This window comes from Plutella xylostella, chromosome 27, assembly GCF_932276165.1.
Source record: "Plutella xylostella chromosome 27, ilPluXylo3.1, whole genome shotgun sequence".
NCBI lineage: Eukaryota > Metazoa > Arthropoda > Insecta > Lepidoptera > Plutellidae > Plutella > Plutella xylostella.
The window spans coordinates 3,250,350-3,269,886 of record NC_064007.1 but is presented as its reverse complement, the minus strand read 5'-3'; the positions used below and the strand labels follow the sequence as shown (position 1 = coordinate 3,269,886).

At 40.0% G+C, this 19,537-nt stretch overlaps 2 protein-coding genes across 2 annotated transcripts in view; both read right to left on the bottom strand.

The window, feature by feature from the left end:
* Nucleotides 1–1,139, bottom strand: part of LOC105383545 — a 157,816-nt gene extending 156,677 nt beyond the window's left edge. The window contains exon 1 of the mRNA XM_048630825.1: nt 1,058–1,139. The gene's annotated coding sequence lies outside the window, so the exon portion shown is untranslated. The remainder of the gene's footprint in view (nt 1–1,057) is intronic.
* An 8,207-nt stretch (nt 1,140–9,346) lies between these two features.
* On the bottom strand, nt 9,347–19,335 carry LOC119691788. Its single transcript, XM_048630940.1, has 6 exons — nt 19,202–19,335; nt 13,671–13,804; nt 12,161–12,203; nt 11,535–11,658; nt 10,256–10,394; nt 9,347–10,148 (listed from the first exon to the last, which is right to left on the bottom strand). Exons 1-6 carry the CDS (start codon nt 19,327–19,329, stop codon nt 9,448–9,450), a joined length of 1,269 nt encoding a protein of 422 aa, XP_048486897.1. The 5' UTR covers nt 19,330–19,335; the 3' UTR covers nt 9,347–9,447.
* Nucleotides 19,336–19,537: the final 202 nt, after the last annotated feature.

The window sequence follows — 19,537 nt, the reverse complement described above, 5'->3', positions numbered from 1 at the left end:
TATGACATTGTTTTTATGTGATTTGTTACATGCCTAATTTTAGTAATTTACTTTATTATATTATTATTAATAATTATTATATGTATGACGATGTATTGAACTAAATAAATGAATATGAATACAATTTCTACAGCTAAGAGCCCGCGACTCGCTTGTGAATCACCTCTGACCATACTGGATTACAGTCGTGAGCCTATGCATTTATTTATGCATGCAAATTATTGTAAATTATAATAATAAGTAGTTAATTATGAAAGTTAGTATGAATGATGAAATACATATTGTGCTCTAATTATTACCGAAATTTATTAAAAATACCTGCTTAATTTACAAATACAATAAATTGGAGAAAAGATTTAAAATCTAAATAAAACGCAATTGAAATAAATCGCTAAAGCGAGGAGTGAGGAGTTTAAGCCTTCGGACTGAAGTGAATTAATTCGAATTAATCTCCCTGGGAGCTATTCGCTTTTACTTATGGCAGAAAATAATTGAAATTAAAACGAAATGTGTTCGAGTTTCCTAAAATATCGTAATTAGCTTCGACGCCGGGCCACAAACCGCTTTCCCGCTTAAAATTGAAAAAAAGAAGGTAGGTATTAAAAGTAATATTGCTTTCCCGCGTTTTTGCCCGTTGCATGTCTTGGCGCGCTTTTATTGGCAGTTCTCGTTTTTAAATTCGGAGCCCGCGTTCATTCGATGCCGATCGTATTACCTGCCAGTTTGTTTCTTATTCGAATTTCAAAAATCCGTCCACGATTCCGACCGAACTCTATCCGGTAATTCCATTTACTCCTCGTCGGTATTCTATCCAGCCAGTATCTTTGCTAAGGAAAGAATATAAGTGACTTAGTACCCACTAAGTAGGTACCTATACAAATGTTTATGTAGTACTAGGTTATCATACACACAATTAGGTCATACACCCGGTGTAAGCTCCCGCCACTGGCATCTGTCAGCCTAGCGTGTCTCAGGGACATCCATTCGCACATTCACAAGCATTTACTTTCACACGAAAAAAACACCAAAACATAGAGAGGTAAGTTAATAAGATTACTGTTTAAAAAAATCGGTGAGCGCAAGCGCGTGTTTGGACGCGCCATCCGTGCGCTTGGCACGGCGGGTGGGATCGGACTAACGTACGTAACGTAGTGGAGGTACCTACCCCCCCCCGCGCGGAGCCTCCCCCTCGCACCCCTTTCAGACCCCGACATGGCTACAACTACGACTGAAAACGTGAAGTCGGAACCCCGCCCGTGCGAAAACGCACCTTAACTACAAAGGTAAAGATACTTTTTCGCGTAACGAACAGACTGATTTTCGAGCAGCGAGGTCGGGAAAGCGAATGCATGATGTATGCCTTCGGTCAAAAACGTCTTAAGTCATTTTTTGGCGCGTTCCAATTTTGAATTTATTTTGTGTTTATTTGTGGTCGGTATAGCGCAGAGGTTATGGGACAAGATATGGCGGCCATGCATGGTAGAGAAAATGTCCGAGTTCGATTACGTTATAATTGTAATGTTTCAGTTACGTAACAATAGTTCTTACTAAACTGAATTATAGGGGTCAGATTGGTGTGGCAACGGTAAATTTTGCGAGTTTGCTTTCCTCGGCGTATAATTAGCTAGTACGAGACTCGGAGCGGCAAATTTTCGTGGGAAATTGGACTGAGTGTGGTTGGGTTTAGGGTGAAATTAGTTCGGTGCAGTTAAGAAAGAAAAATCGAAACTTAACACCAGCGTAAAGTATTAAACCCGGCGTGGATTTTGTCAAATGAGTTTTCGTAAGGAGTGCATTTTTGCATTCTAACAATAGCGTTGTCGTTTTTCAGTTAGACATGAATGGAATTGTTTGTGGTTGTTTTATTGTTTATTTAGAGGACTAACAATATAAAGAGCATTCTTCTATTTTGCTTTTAGCTAATCACAACACATCCTGTATTCGAAAATTAAGTTCTGCTAGTTACTAGTCATTATTCTGTGGTTTTGCATAACTTGACATTCTCAGGTATAAATCTGATATGCCACTGATCCAAAGTAAAAAAAAACTGTTAATCTTAACAAACATTTTTTTACAAAATTCTTTTAGTTTTTTTATTTTTATTTCGGTAGTTTTTTCTCTCGGCAAAAATATAACTTCAACAACCTCTCCTGGCTATAAGCAACATGCCTCCCGATGCCTCCCGGGTTAAATCGACCCAGAATTAACTAAAGCCAAGTAGATAGGTAGTAATACAAGTATAAGGCAAATAAATCTGACCCCTCCCAGGAGTATTGTTACTATGAGAGGCGGTCAGGTTTCTCTGCACATGACCGTACAAGCGCCCAGTTTAATTTAAAACGGTCCTCTTGAAGAAAGAGCAGGAAAGCCTGGATACACGGCTACGACCAACATACCGCAAACTTATAACACCCTTCACAGGTCTCAATAAAAGTATTTGATTAATAACCTAACCAATGTAAAAAAACCACCGTCATTCAACACTTAAAAGTATTGAACGGCTAAGCCGATTTTGATAGCAAAGATCACTCGGATAATATGACCCAAAAAAGCAAATCAAAAATCGGTTCAGCCGTTAGGGAGCTACGCTACTACAGACAGATACACGGACTAACAGATAACACAGACACGTTAAACTTAAAACACCCCTTTTTTGTCGGAGGTTAAAAAAGCGCATATCAAATTCATACTTCGCCGAATTTTCATCCAGAAGCCGTTGACCGAAAACGGATACGATAATCTGTAATCGTATACGTTTATTGTCAACAATAAAACGAGGCACTTGTACTCACTAATTTTATTTACACTACCCATGTATTATGCATGATTGGTCAATACCCTCCATCTACAAATTCCTACGAAAATTAACCTTATTCCCTCTACATAAGAACCATGTAGGCAGCAGTAGTGAACTGGCAGAGTTTATATTGTCTATTTAAGGTTAAACCCTTCGATCCAGACAATCTGACCTCTTTTCGAGTTCACACTTCTATAAAAAAACCTTTGGAACTGATCGCTTCCAGTCGACCCGAAATATATTGTGTGATCGATATAAGTCTATGAAAGCAAATCACAGTTACTTGAAGTAAAAACATAAAGATAATGTGAGTGAAATACGCGTTCTGGAGTGGAGGTCGCAACTAGGCAAACGTAGTGTGGGACGCCCTCCGTTTAGATGGGGTGACTTAGTGCGAAAGGTGGCTGGTTATGATTGGATGCGGAAAGCTAAAGATCGCATCCAGTTACGTGCTTTGGGAGAGGCCTACGTCCAGCAGTGCACTGCTATAGGCTGATGACGATGATGAATAATTAGTTTCAATCTTTTAACTATTATGCGAATATTCTTCTTATGGTAAAGTTATGTTAATGTTTGGCTTTTGCATAACTTTAGCTAGGTACCAAATTTTGCACACTCGAGAGGCCTACGAGAATTCGTAGCAGTCGTCGTAGCAAATTTCGTAGCAGACGGCGACGTAGCAGCCTTGTAGCAAAATCTATATCAATAGTAATTTTTGTGTCACTTGTAAATTATTATTTCTATGTTATTCTTATCTTGAAATTAACACTATTCTAGTTCTTAAATTATGATTGCGATGTTAGTTTATGTTTTATGATACCTTGGGTAATAATGTGCATGAAGTTTTTTTTTTATATCATACCCAGGCCTGTAGTGTAGCAATTGTGGTGTGGAAGCTGTTTTTAAATATTTTAATAAGTAAACGTGTGCATTTTGGACCGCAACCATTGTGCTTTTGACAGTTGTTCGCAATAACCTCCAACCAATTCAGAACTTTTTTTCCTCTTATTTCCTATTGGATAATGAAAAACGAAAATATTTTTGTTCTTCCGACAGTAGGGTCTACAAAGTTTTACACATGATGAGTAGGATGGACTTTTTGTATTTTTTTGTAGATTATGGTTTTAGCATTTAGCTTAAAGGTCATAGCTTATTAGAGCAACCCAGCTCCAACTCCGCAACGCCGATGACGATGACGATGCGAGGTCCACTGGTTAACCACACGACATTTATTAGTGACTAGCTGTTCCCGCGAGCTTCGCTTCGCCTTAAAAAGTTTTCCCGTGGGAATTCCGGGATAAAAAGTAGCCTATGTTTTTTCCCAGAGTCTACACCATATGTATACCAAATTTCATTCAAAACCGTCCAGTAGTTTTGGCGTGAAAGAGTAACAGACAGACAGACAGACACAGTTACTTTCGCATTTATAATATTAGTTAGGATTAGGATTAGGATAACACGGTGTCCACCTGTCGTCAACGAGTGGACGCCGTGCGACGACACTGTGCGGGGTGGGTGAAGGGTGGCTCTAATGAGCTATGACCTTAAACCTAGAACTGTCAAAACTGTGTTTTAGAAATTTACTCTTACCATCTGAGGAAACTTTGTTGGCATGAGTGTTAAAAGCAATCCTTATACTAATTATTATTATTTTAAGCTGTTTGTTTCCCAAATAAATAAAACTAAACCATCGGAAAGAAAACAACATCATTATCAGCCCATAACCATCCACGACTGGACACATGACGGCTGGATTTCTTCATTCAGCCACTACCAGATCTTCGTCAGCCAACATAGGTTATCTGGTAGAGATCACTTTAAGCAACAATACAGTTTTTGTATTATTACCTTTTGGTGCAAATAAATTGTATGGTATTGTTATCATAAATAAATTAATAAAATACTCTTTATTGCACACCAACAGAAACAGTTTCACAAACATAGAAAAGAAATAGTACAATCGGCGGCCTTCTTACTAAAAGTAATCTTTTCCTCAATCCTCATAGATAGGAAATATACAATATGAAAATGAGTAACGTGTGAAAACGGGACATATTATAAACGATATGTTAATACCTACATAATATCATTTTAATTAAAATCGGATTAGTAGCTTATTTCCGATTAATTTTATTGTGGCATTTTATGTAGCATGTTATTGCCCAATGTATTTATAATTTCTACCCATAACAACACGAATCCATTTAAACTGATGGCTTATTACTAGTTATTACATAAAATGTAAGGGTTTGTCAATAAAAGAAATTGGTTTTAGGGGCCTCTCGATTTTGACCTTCTATTATCGAGGCAGGATATAGAACCTTATTAACTTAACTAGACCTTCCATATTCGGGTTTTAAATGGAACTTCAGACGCCAAAAATATGGTATTAAGGGCCACTTGCACCAACATACTAAATCTAGATTTAGTGTTAAAGTCTAGATTTAATATCTAGATTTAGGGTTAAATCCGATTTAAGAAACGTCAGTTCATATAAAATTTAACACTAAATCTAGATTTAATATGTTGGTACAAGTGGCCCTAAAGGTTCTATGTGCCAGAACGTTAAAAGCAAGAATCTATGTTTAACCTGAAAACTTTTTTAATGTGTTCATAAAGTTAGCGTTGGAAAAAGAACTTGTGTTTAACTCGTGTTAAAAATACAATACCGTAAATTTGGTTAAGGACGCTGCGTTTTTATGATTCAACGAAACTAGATTTATAAAACCTTTTTTAAGGTGTTGGCTGATATAAAAAATATGATTTATGAGTATATTTGTAGGCGACGTGTGTTCGATGTATTCGACATTCCTGCTTAAGCGATAGTGATATACTGTCCAGTTTTACAATAAGTTACGTAAGTATTTAGTTGCCCCCCACGAGTTACGTGACACGACTTAGGTTACTTAAGTACCTATCCAATATGATTCTTAGCAAGGTCTTAAAGAGGTACATAATTCTTAACACAATAATATTATGTCAACCATGAAATACAAATACCTTAGTAACATAAATAATCGAACCCATTAAAAAATAAAAACATAAACTCTAACATAAAACCAACGTCTGCAATCACATTACAACCCAAATCCAATTTGCTATTCACAAAATAAATAAATCCAGCACAAACACACTTAAGCTCGGACCACCGCGCATAAAGGTACTTGCTCATGTGTGCTGACGAAACATAAGCTATTGTTACATGTCGGTATAATATTTTAGGTTATTTCTACAGGTAAGGAAGTTAGTGTAAGCCGCGTCACAAGGCAGGCAATGAACGACCAACACGCATGGCTTGGTCGAGTAGTCGAGTTATGAAACTTATGAAGAATTTTGGATATGATATTTTGGTTCTTATTATTCGCGAGTAGCTTATAAGTCGCTCCGTGTCGTGAGGGGTACCTCTCACAGACATCCGACCTTAAGCTAGCCAGAGCCTCTAAAATGGGTGTCAGATAGCTGATATATCTATTTATTTATATTTATTTATAAACACTTTATTGTACATTATAAAGTTACAATTAATGAAAGGTGAAGAACATTAAAGAAAACTAACAATGTACAAAGGCGGGCTTATTGCCAAAAAGCAATTTCTTCCAGCCAACCCTTGTTAGGTTGGGTGAAGAGGACATTAACGCTTTCAATCAATTAATAGCACAATAAAATATTAACAAATTAGCCTATCAGTATTTCTTAATCTTACTTAAACCTACCTACAAAATATGCATAACTTAACTATAGTACAATAGTATATATATGATTTTATACATGTCCCTACATATAATAATACATATATACATGTATAAATACTACTTACATAAATATTATAAAAACCTACACAAATAAATCAGACAACTGTGAAAACACAATACTTAACTATTTCTGCCAACCCAGGGTTTTAAAATAGTGTTCTTTAAAATTTTTCTTGAAGGTTGCTAACGATGGTGACTGTCGCACGCTCTCTGGAAGTGAATTCCATAGACACACGGCCTTCATAGCGAAGATATACAGATGCATAAAAATATACATATTAACATACAGGACCCGAGTGCAAATATCTGTCATTAAACAAAAATCTGCCCCGACCGGGGACCAAACCCGAGACCTTCGGTTTACATAGCACTCAGGGTCACTAACCACTACACCATTATTTTAGTCAGTGATCTCCTACCTACACCCTGAGAAGAAGACCTAAGAAATGATTATAGCATACACCAATCCTACGGGTTCCCTGTATTCCATTGTAACTGTTAGACGGTTGTATAAAAATTTTCGAAGTATCGTTACATCGGACAAGTAAACGTTGGAAAAACAATATACCGTAGTAAGATGTTCGGTGTTAAGATGCGTCGAACAAAAAATCCTTCGAAGCAACAAGCCATCGCACTATGGAAACTTCGGTTTAAGGTTGTGGATGTATGCATATTCGAAAAAATGAGTTTCGACGACTCGTAGGGAACCCCTCTACATACTTATCATACTAACATTATAAATTGTTACTTCTTCACGTTAAAACGGCTGAATTTTTTTTAATGAAATTTGGTATGGATTTAACGGATATTCTTAATTAAAACATACACTTTTTATCGCGGAATTCCCACGGGATTTGTTTTTATAGCGCAGCGAAGCTCGCGGGATCAGCTAGTCATACACATTTGTACATCAATGGCGGCCAGCACAGTTGGTTTGACCGCGGTGGCGTGATTGCGAGCGGCCTCATAATAAGCTGTAGTTAGGTTTTAAAAATACTTCCCTTACCTCCCCCCCCTCCTCTCTGTCGCCGGTGACTATGGCCCCCTCCACCGCAGGTTGCTTGGGAGGGTTGGTGCTGCTTAGACTTCAGGAGTGGTCCTTAATGTTCTACATTTATGAGTTGATAACTAGGCGAGGAAATTTTGGAGTTCTGTAAAAAATGGTGAAGTCAGGCTAAACGTTAATGTAAGTACATTTTTTTAACCGAATTACAAATCATACAAAGAAGAATGGCCATTTCTCTATGGCGCCATGACCCGCCAGTGCAGCCATTGATGAAACATTATTCTGATGTGTAGCCCATGACTACTGTATATCGTGGTGTAAATTTTATTAATATGAGGCATGGGAGAACGAAGATTTAGATCAAGTCTTTGTACTGTAATAGATGTTTCCCTCAAGCAAAGTTTTTTTTTTAATGTGGTTTAGATTTTTTTAAATATTTTTACCTTATTTAGAACACCTTTATCACTGAATATAAAAATAGCTGCAATGCGGGTCAGATGTGGCCAATCTCATTTATTAAACTTTTCATTTTATAAATCCAACTTTATATTTATGTAGAACATACAATTAAGCCGATTTATGAAGGTCCGTAAGGAATCCATAACATTTATTATTATATTAATTCATAAGTAGTAAGGACCAACTCTAAGGTCCCTGTGTGTAATTTTCATTCTTTATTGACCGCTGGCTACCCCTCCTCGAGATTTTGTAGATTAAAGAAAATATTAAAGGTTACATTTTAATACTTAATTGGTTAGCGAACGGAATGGGGACATTTTCGTAAAGAAATTCAGGTCGATAAAATGACGGTCTTCTTTCGAAGCTATTGTTAAAGATGGATGTTACGCTGGTAAATAATATTTTAATATTATTACTAAGTTTAAGTACCTACTTGATAAGGAAATTATGTACATTGTTTAAAATTCGTTCAAGCTTAGGTTAGTGTAGATTGTATACAATACATCAATCCCGTTGCATATTTTGGCTTATGAAAGTATTATGTATTTGTACAAAACGGCTATAAATCCATGGATGTCATAAGTACTGTTAGAACGGAATTGTCATATTTATAAGGCTTTTGACAGCCGCTTCACATTGTTTAGCGTGTTATAAATTTTGATGGTAAGGTCCTTGGTCAATAAAACGTAAGTTTATAAAAACTGTAAAAACACACTCACATAAACCACTTTAACTCATAACATAACTCTTTTTCTCCGTAGATTGATTTCCTCGCCAGTGCAAGTGACGTTTACTTCACTCGACTCGTTTTTGCTTTGTCCCCGTCCCCGTTATTATTTATGTGCGGGCTTATCGCCAAGAGTGATTTCCTGTAATTGTAGGCCGTGAACCTGCCGAGCTAATTGTTGACACAACACGGCCTGAGAATTTTGCTCGTGATTTACTTATTTTTTTACCTTAGGAAATATAGGGGTTTTATAAGATTGCCGTGTCTACGAGTCTGTTTGAACGTGGATAACGTATGAATAAAAACGAATGTATTGAATCTATTGTTGTTTTATTTATATTGTTAATGTTAATTTATCTTCATTGAATGAAATGGTCTAACATATTACAATATTAGGTACACGTTACGAATACGCTTACTTACACAGTAATAATTTGGCAAGAATCTATACCATTCTGAATGCATAATAATATATTTAAGTACGTAAGTATGTACAAATATTTGCAAATATAGCAACGCAATACTTGGACACAAAAAACTGGTAGGTAGGTACTCGTAATGAGTTTATAATAACTTAAATACTATATTTTAGAAACAACACGTTTGGCTTTATTTTCATATACCTACTAACAACATTAGTCATTACTTATTTCGACTACTAAGACTAGGCTAGTGACTAGATCAAATGTAATAATTTTTTTTAGCATCAGATATTGTTTTCAAAACCGACATTGCTATCGGCATCCAAAAGAGCACAACCTTCGAAGTCCTCTCTCTTACTTTCTCCCTTATCATATTCACAATTATCTTTATGGCACAAAAAATCATTATCACAAACAAATTCGCACTTATTATTACTATCATCAGCTACTGAATTCTCATAATCTTCTCTAAATCTTTTTTCCTCGTTCTGATAATTCTGATATCTCTCTATTTCAAAATCTGGCGATATAGTTTGCCCTTCATTAGCTGTTTCCTTACCTAGTATATCATCAGCTTCTATAGCAGTACTTTGAATACTAACATTGCCTATTTCATTGTAATTGAGTCTCGCGCCTTCATTTTTAACTTCATACTTGAGTTCTACGTCAGTGGTTTCTCGATTTTCAATCAATGGTTTCAGATGCATCAGGTTAAAATTGTTCATCATTCTTCCATCCCACTGATGTGTCTGATCATTATCCGTTGAAGTTCCTTCGATATCAAAATGTATCTCTTCATCCACTCGTTTAAAACTCCCGAGGTTATATTGCAGAGGTATGGAGAAAGAAGGAAGGTCCATGGACGAATTCGCTCTGGTTGGTAAGGCCGATATGTGGATGGCTGGTTGTGGAGATTTCAGCTTCTGGTTAGAGTAAGCCTGCTGATTCGTTGACTCTGTCAGAGTTATCATTTGCGGTGATGACACTGTAAGTAAATTGAATTATAGTTACTAACCTCACTATTATTAATTGAAGTTTTTACCAATCACTCTAGTATTATACGTCCAAATAGTCAATCTAAAATCGGCTTACCCGGTATGGTAATAAAGTCCCTCATTTCCAGCGCCAAGGTGGAAGGAGACCGTTGATCTGGTGACCTTGACCTCTGTGGGTAGTCACAACCAGCCTTCTGCTGCTTCCGCCACTTGGCTCGACGGTTTTGGAACCAAACCTGATGGTGATAAGGTTGAAATTGAAACTGACACACTCAGTAGGGTAACGTAACGTACCTTGGGACGCTTGTACCTCGGGACATTGATTGTATTTTAAAAACCGGCTAAATAAACACATTAAAATTCTACCCTAGGCATAGTATTTTACTCGCTTGGAAAAACTAGTGAGTCTCGTGATCATACCAGCATCGAGTGTGAGGTGAAGACAATATGAAGTTTTTTGGAGTCGAAAGTAGCTTTTGTATAGTTTTTTGTGTTGCTTTACCTCATTGAGGCATGCTCAAAATAAAGACATGGATGTCACGTATAACTTTTCAGTTATTTAATTTTATGACATGGCAATTATCTGAAAGATTCCTATTAATTAAAAATAAAGATATTTAAATTTTGGTTAAATATTGCTTTTTTGTACCTTGGGACACGATTAAATTTGTACCTTGGGACACTGTTTCCTATGGCTTTTTACTATGGAAAATGCAAACATCTAAATAACGCCTTATATCTCTGTTCTTATTATTGCCAGAGTGAAACTAGACAGAAGAGAGATGCAGTAAATCAATAAGAACAGAGATATAAGGCGTTATTTAGAAGTTTGCATTTTCCATAGTACAAAGCTATAGGAAACAGTGTCCCAAGGTACAAACGTGTAACGTACCTTGGGTCAAAACAAGCATTTTTACTTTTATCTTAATTTAATAAAATCTGGCCACACTAAAGCTTTAGCACAAATACTAGTGATAATAGATTATATATCCTACCGAATAAAGAAAATTTCACATTAATATCTTAGTTGTACGCTGCGATAGCTTCATTCAAAGTTGGGGTAGTCGAAAATGTCCCTAGGTACGTTACGTTACCCTACATGTATACAGATAATTGTAACAGCACAAGGTTTAATTGTACTTAAATTTCTTAAGAATTCATTGGTACATGAATGGATTCGAACCCTCGACTTCATGAATGAAAGTCGAGATCTTATCCGTTACACCACCACGGCTCTATTACGGTCTTCTGTTTCATTCATTTTTTACGGGCTACCATCTCATCTCCCATATTTTACCTGCTATTAGCTTTTTTGGGCACTATGTGCCACTTTTCCAACAGACTTATCCGAGGTAAACAGATGATGATGTTCTAACCTGTACTCTGGCTTCAGTCAGATCGATCCTCATGGCTAGCTCCTCTCTGAAGAACACGTCAGGGTAGTGGGTCTTGTGGAACGCCGCCTCTAGTTGTTCTAACTGGACGTTGGAGAATGTAGTTCTGGAAGTGAGGAAGGGAATTTGAGGGTAGTAGTGTTAACGGACCCAGCAGCAAGTCGTTTAACCTTTTTATACAACTTATGAGTATACTATCTGTTTCCACGAGCTTCGTTTCGCCTTAAAAAGTTTTGCCGTGGGAAACCCCGCGATAAAAAGTAGCCTATATGTTAAACCCGAGTCCGCGTTGTTCTATGATCCAGGGTGTCAAACTTTAAATTCAGTTTAGCCGTTGTGACGTGCAGAAGTAACAAACATACACATACACACACACACACACACTTACTCACAAACTTTCGCCTTCATAATAAGGATGATTGCAATATTTGCTACATAGTAAAGTATCTGACCGTAGTAAATAACCTCAGGCTTTCTATTTATAAGCGAATAACTTTTGGACAAATGGGAAGATTTTGATGAATTATCGAAGTAACTACATTAAATTTGTTCCATTTGTTCGGATGATACCTACTTAATTCAAAATATTTGTTATTAATATTACTTACCTGTATCTTCGTTGTTTTCGTTTCGGAACATCTCCTTTTGAATCTGAAATTAGCAAAGAAAAGAAAATTAATACCATAAAAATCTAAAACTACATTGTTTTAGATTATTATGGGGTAGCTTCAGGTCACCTGTTTCGGCTGCATGACACCTTAATCGTCGTAGATATAATGTATATGCTACTAGGTATAATGTGATTGGTGCGCCGTGTATTTTATAAACGAATTTATCTACGTCTATAAAGTTATTATGCAAGTATGCAACCCAGTTAGAGGGGAGAGGCTTTCATTCATCGTTTTAATCTTTCTGATACAGTATAGTACTAAATATTCTATGTGACGATGGTATGGGGCACTGTGGCAATAACCCTGTAGTGTTCACCCATATCTGTGTTTTTGTTATGTGTAAACATGGTCCCAATTTTTTATTGAAGTCATTGTGTCCACATTTTAATAGAAAAAAATATGTATCTGTGTAAATATCTGCACTAACTGGGAATCGTTTGATCGTTGTTCGAAGCCAAAACAACATGTGCCAAGTCACGATCTCTACTCCACAACACAATAACCTCATATAATCGATATTCAACGAACCACTTCACAAAAAAATGTATTGGCACGGTTTCTAGGTGAACAAGTATGGGTTAAAGCCGCTTCATCATCATCCAAACATCTGCTTATATGATAAAAGTATCTATTGTTTGTTATTGCAGGCCTCTCTTTAACATACACCTACAGTACGTAATAATATAATTGCATTAATAAATTATACTTCTTCAATACGATATTTTTCAACAACTAAAATACATGATATTATGATATGATCAGCCATGATAGTTTCCGCTAAAGGTGTTACTTTCTTTGAAACCTTTACTAGACGTGCTTACCTTATTGTTACAGATATCCACACTTATCTGCCGGTCTAGTACAGTCAAAAATAGCAAATCCCGTACGTACAGGGCCTCTAGCACGGGATTTGCTATTTTTGAAAACTAAAAAAGTTTACGTTTTCTCTTGTCATCTGCATACATTATCTGTCAAAAGTTTCATGATAGTTTCCACTAGAGGTGACACTTAGTATGTGAGAAAACGTAAACTTTTATAGTTTTCACCAAGGTTTAATAGATAAGCAAAAACTACAAATGTTTAAATTTTCTCCCATATAGAATAATAGAACGGAATAGAAAACATTTATTCAACAAATAAACAGTATAAATATATAAAGTGGCGCCTCTAACGAAAACTATCATGAAACTTTTGACAGATAATGTATGCCCAATAACAATTTATTAAGAAAACGTAAACTTTTTTTAGGTTTCCTAAATTTCAAACTCTCAACGTACAAGTGGCTCTGGCACAGACAACAATCATATCTATGAATAATTTATCTCCTTTGAGGTCTGGAAGAAATTGCTCTTAGTAATAAGGCCGCCAATTGTACCGCCTATTTTGTGCATTTCCTTGTGTAATTTCTGTTCGTGTGAAATAAAGAGTTTCTATATATCTATGGCACACCACTCACTAGATTTGGGCGAGTACTCGTCATCGTCATCATAGGGTGCCTCGGCCGGTTCCTCCGCAGCCTCCGCGTAGGGCTCCGGCGGCTCGGCCTCCGCGCGCTCGCACAGCACCGAGCCTGGACCCAGCCTGAAACATTTACATAAATCACCCTTTAGTATCTATTATGTATTGTAATCTAATCATATCGTAATCTAGAATGGAATATAATAGAATATATCTTTATAGCCACAAACTAAAACATACAAAGAGAACTTATAAAGTAGGAAAAATGAACAATAGGCAGCTATATCGCTAAGAGCGATCTCTTACAGTCAAACTTAATCTAATCTGTTGTTTCTCATTTAAGGTAAGCGTCCAGCTATCGGTATCGTACGGATTTTCATAAATGTATGGAGAAACGGCGTCAGCAATGCCGATGAAGTGGATGCAAATCTCTCACTGAATTTCAGTACAAACAGTTCAGTACAGTCCGTTGCGTACGATACTGAAAGGTGCAGCTTACCTCATCTATCTACTAAATTCGCTGGACCGACAACCTTAGGCGGGTAGTGGCTATGAGGACTGGCGCTCCTTTGGAGAGGCCTATGTCCAGCAGTGGATGATTATAGGCTGTTGATGATTATGAGGATTAGCTTAATGTTCCTTTCAGCGCATTTACAACTAGCCAAAATATCCGATCGGGACATACAACAACGTGGATTCGATGCATCTGTCGCAGGCATCTGGTTGAATTTTCGTTGACTCTTGTCTGGTCTTGTTCACCCTAACCAGACATTATGAAGTTGCTATACTATATCCCATTCAACGACTTCGCTGAATGACGTTCAGTCAAGACGTCGAACGTTACACTTCCAAACTAAACATGTGTGGTGGCACATCACTAGCCGTGCCTACACACAACACTACGCGGCCCCACCGCGCCAGGCAGCGGGACGCAAGAGGAGGCGCGCGGCGGCGGGGCGAGGAACCTGCCCGCAGTCGACAAGACGCAGCCTCAGTGCGACGCGAACCGACTCCACGCAACCTCACGTCACTCCGCACAAACTACCTCGCGGTCGTAATTTGTAAATTAATTCGTTTAATAAATGTTTTAACTGTGGAGTCGGATTTTACTTTGCTCGCACACCATCTGTTAGGCTAGGGCTACCCCAGAGACACCTTAGTGGTGACCCGCGACTTTTAAAACCGTTGAAATTAATAAATTAAAATCATGGCGGAAAAACGTTCTCAATCCTCGCGCGCCGGACAAGATAGCGACATCGTGTTTGGAGATCCGATAGCCGGCAACGCTGTGGACCGCGTGGCCGTTCGACTGCCGCCATTTTGGCCGGAGGACCCCGAAGTTTGGTTCGCTCAAGCGGAGGCCCAATTCCACATCTCCGGGATCAAGGACGACACAACCAAATTCTACCAGGTTATTGCTCAGCTGGAAAACAGGTACGCGCGTGAACTTAAAGATTTAATTAAGAATCCGCCAACGGAGAATAAATATGAAAAGCTTAAAACTCAACTTATAAAGAGACTGTCTAGTTCTCGTGAGCTTCAGATTAGCCAATTGCTTGCTGGTGAGGAATTAGGTGACCGGAAACCGTCATAATTTTTAAGGCACTTACAAACATTAGCCGCCGATGGCGTTACTGAAGAATTTATGCGTGGCATGTGGTCTAACCGACTACCAACGCACGTCCAAGCGATTATAGTGTCTCAGAAGGGTAGTACTTTAGAAGAAGTAGCCGAGCTTGCTGATAAAATATGCGAAATCGCTCCCGCACCTGCAATGCAAGTTGCCAGCACCGCTTTAATGCCTACACCTAGCACATCTTCCTCCACGCCTGTACATAATAATAACGCTTTCGACAGTATGTTACAGAAGCTGGATGGATTAATTTCATCACGAATCCAGATGGAATTACAGAGATTGCAGATCGCGCAACTGTCAATTCAAGATGGCCGACCGCGTTTCCGGCGCAACTCCACGCGGTCGCCCGGCCGCTACAGAAGCCGTAGTCAAAGCCGATCACGAGGTATGTGCTGGTATCATTATAATTTTGGAGACAAAGCACGGAAATGCACTAGCCCCTGCAACTACGCACCGGGAAACAAAAGCGACAGTCAGTAGATGCGGCTAATGACTGTCACGCTACCAGCCGCCTATTTCTGACGGATAAGAAATCTAAAATTCAATACCTGATAGACACTGGCTCAGATCTGTGCGTTCTTCCGCGGAGATTCCTTCAACAACGTAGGAAACCGTGCGATTATAACCTCACAGCTGCAAACGGGACTACAATCAACACTTATGGTACGATGACTGTACATCTCGACCTTGGCCTTCGTCGAGACTTCGTATGGGATTTTGTTGTGGCTAATGTCGATAAACCGATAATCGGTGCCGATTTTATTTCGCATTTTGGCTTGCTTGTCGATTGCAGGAATGGCAGACTACTTGACAGCATCACTACCTTATCGTCCCCAGGCGTGCTTAAGAAATGCGATACGCCCAGCGTCAAATCAATAGCCGGAAGTAGTAAGTACCACCAGCTGCTCCAAAAATTCCCAGACCTCACAAAGCCTTCAGGTTTTCATCGAGACATCAAGCACTCCACCGTCCACTACATACGTACCACTCCTGGACCACCATCATTTTGTAGACCACGTCGCCTCGCTCCTGACCGACTCAAAATTGCTAAGGAACAATTCGAGGACATGGTTCGTGATGGGACTGCTCGGCCGTCCGACTCACCATGGGCATCAGCCTTGCACCTGGCTCCAAAGCAAAATGGTTGGAGGCCCTGCGGAGACTACCGTGCTCTCAACACACGCACGATTCCAGACAGGTACCCGATTAGACATATCGAGGATTACTCCCACAGGATAGCTGGCTGCACGGTGTTCTCAAAGATTGACCTGGTGAAGGCATACCATCAGATCCCAGTATATCCAGCTGATATTCCAAAAACAGCCATCACGACACCATTTGGGATGTTCGAGTTTCCGTTTATGTCATTCGGACTTCGTAACGCAGCGCAAACTTTCCAGAGGTTCCTTGATGAGGTGCTGAGAGGTATGGACTTCTGTTTTTCATATATCGATGACATTTTGGTATCTTCTGGAAGTCACCTGGAACACCTGGATCACCTGGAACAGCTTTTCAAGAGACTCCAAGACTTTGGCATCGTCATAAATGAAGGAAAGTGTGCATTCGGACAGAGTGAGGTAAATTTTCTCGGGTTCACCATTTCCAAAGATGGCACTCGTCCTACAGATGAAAAGGTCAAGGCCATCCAGGAGTTCCCTGCACCTAAGACTGTAAGTGGTTTGAGAAGATTCCTAGGTATGCTCAATTTTTATAGGCGCTTCATACCTAATGCGGCCGAACACCAAGCGCCACTGCACAGCCTACTATCAGGACCGAAGGTCAAGGGATCTCAACCTCTCACATGGAGCCCAGAACTACTCAAATCTTTTGACACCTGTAAGAACGCTTTGGTACAATCAACCCTCCTCGCTCATCCTAACATGGACTCACCGCTCGCCCTTGTGACTGACGCATCTAACTCAGCCCTGGGCTCGGTTCTACAGCAGAACGTCGAAGGAGAATGGCAACCGCTCGCCTTCTATTCCAAGAAGTTGTCCAAGTCCCAGCAGAAGTATAGTGCTTACGATAGGGAACTTCTTGCCGTATACGAGAGTGTTAAACACTTTCGCCACATGGTCGAAGGGAAGCATTTTGTTATATTCACAGACCACAAGCCGATTACATTTGCATTCCAGCAGAAAGACCGAAAGTGTTCACCGCGTCAATTCAACCACCTGGACTTCATTTCACAATTTACCACCGACATCAGACATATATCCGCTAAGGACAACATAACAGCCGACACACTATCTCGCATCGAAGCTATTTCAGCACCTGTGGATCTCGAGTTACTGGCGCGTGAGCAAAGCAGTGACACAGAGCTAAAGGATCTTCTCTCCAGGAAAACAACTTCTTCACTCAAGCTAGAAAAAGCAATCATCCCAGGTACTCAATCCACCATATATTGCGATGTATCTCAATCAGACCAGCCCAGACCATTCGTCCCAAAAGGCTACCGTCATCAGGTCTTCAGCAGCCTCCATTCACTTAGTCACCCAGGTACTAAAGCCTCAACTAAGCTGGTAACTGAAAAGTTTGTTTGGCCTTCCATACGCAAAGACTGCAGAGAGTGGGTGAAGACTTGCATCGCCTGCCAGAAGTCCAAAATCCATCGCCACACGTCATCTGCATTGGGTAACTTCAACCTACCGAAGGTTCGTTTCAGCCACGTTCACCTGGATATCGTTGGACCACTTCCACCATCAGATGAATACAGGTACTGCCTCACTGTCATAGATAGGTACACTCGCTGGCCCGAAGTTATTCCAATGAAGGACATCACGGCGGAGACTGTAGCCAGGTCATTCTACGCATCATGGATAGCGAGATTTGGATGCCCAGAGACCCTGACAGCCGACCAGGGCAGACAATTTACCTCTTCTTTGTTCAAGGCACTCACAGACCTCTGCGGGATCCAGCTGCGCCACACCACAGCCTATCACCCGCAGGCAAACGGCATGGTGGAGAGGCTTCACCGGACACTGAAGGCCGCCATCATGGCCCACGACGAGAAACGTTGGACTGACGTTCTACCTACCATCCTCCTCGGCATCAGAACAGCATGGAAAGATGACCTTGGCGCATGCGCAGCTGAGATGGTTTACGGTGAGACTGTGAAGATCCCTGGTGAGTTTTTGCATACATCTCACACTCACAGCACCCAAGCCTTGCAACCTCAACATTTCATCACACAGCTACGCTCTTACATGTCTCGCATTCAACCACAACCTGCTTCACGCCATACAAATAAAGCTATATTCGTGCATAAAGACATCCATCATACATCACATGTATTCTTACGAAAAGATGCTTTACGAGCTGCTCTGGAAGCTCCCTACACCGGACCCTATCGAGTCCAGGCAAGAACCTCTAAGACCGTCACTATTGAATTGCCAAGAGGACTAGTGACCGTCTCAATAGACAGAGTGAAGCCAGCATACATGCTTTCAGAAAAACCGCTTACTCCTGCACCACCTGCTTCGAGTACGCCTGTCCGGACCACTAGGTCAGGACGCAAAGTTAATTTTCCCAATTATTTCTCAGCAGGTCGTTGAAACTCCGAAGGGGGTGATGTGGTGGCACATCACTAGCCGTGCCTACACACAACACTACGCGGCCCCACCGCGCCAGGCAGCGGGACGCAAGAGGAGGCGCGCGGCGGCGGGGCGAGGAACCTGCCCGCAGTCGACAAGACGCAGCCTCAGTGCGACGCGAACCGACTCCACGCAACCTCACGTCACTCCGCACAAACTACCTCGCGGTCGTAATTTGTAAATTAATTCGTTTAATAAATGTTTTAACTGTGGAGTCGGATTTTACTTTGCTCGCACACTATCTGTTAGGCTAGGGCTACCCCAGAGACACCTTACATGCAAAATACTCACCCATTAAAAAGGTTAGGTATATTATAGCAGAAGCTAGTTGTGGGTGACACGTCATCATTCAAGATGGCGGCCGAGTCGAACCCCGCGCCGCTACCGCCCCCCTCGCGGCCGTCCAGGGCGTCTTCCATGCTGGATACCCTGAGGAGAAGGGAAGAGAGGAAATTGAGTGACCTGTTTATTAGATAATATATGCTGCTGCTACACGGCTTCGCTATCGACGTAGATAAACGTTACTAAGCGAGTTTATCTTCGTCGTTAACGAACCCGTGTAGGAGTCGCAGGTCTCCAATACATATTTTTGATCCGCAACTTATTTTAGTTTAGTTTAACTTTGCT

Bases quoted from the DNA above. Each gene is read 5' to 3' on its own strand.
- LOC119691788 (XM_048630940.1), bottom strand. From the start codon at position 19,329: ATGGAAGACGCCCTGGACGGCCGCGAGGGGGGCGGTAGCGGCGCGGGG. The intron at 12,204-13,670 runs GTGCCATAGATA...TGCTAATTTCAG, and splicing joins GCCCAAATCTAGTGAGTGGT to ATTCAAAAGGAGATGTTCCG. The intron at 11,659-12,160 runs GTAAGTAATATT...CCTCACTTCCAG, and splicing joins CGAAAACAACGAAGATACAG to AACTACATTCTCCAACGTCC.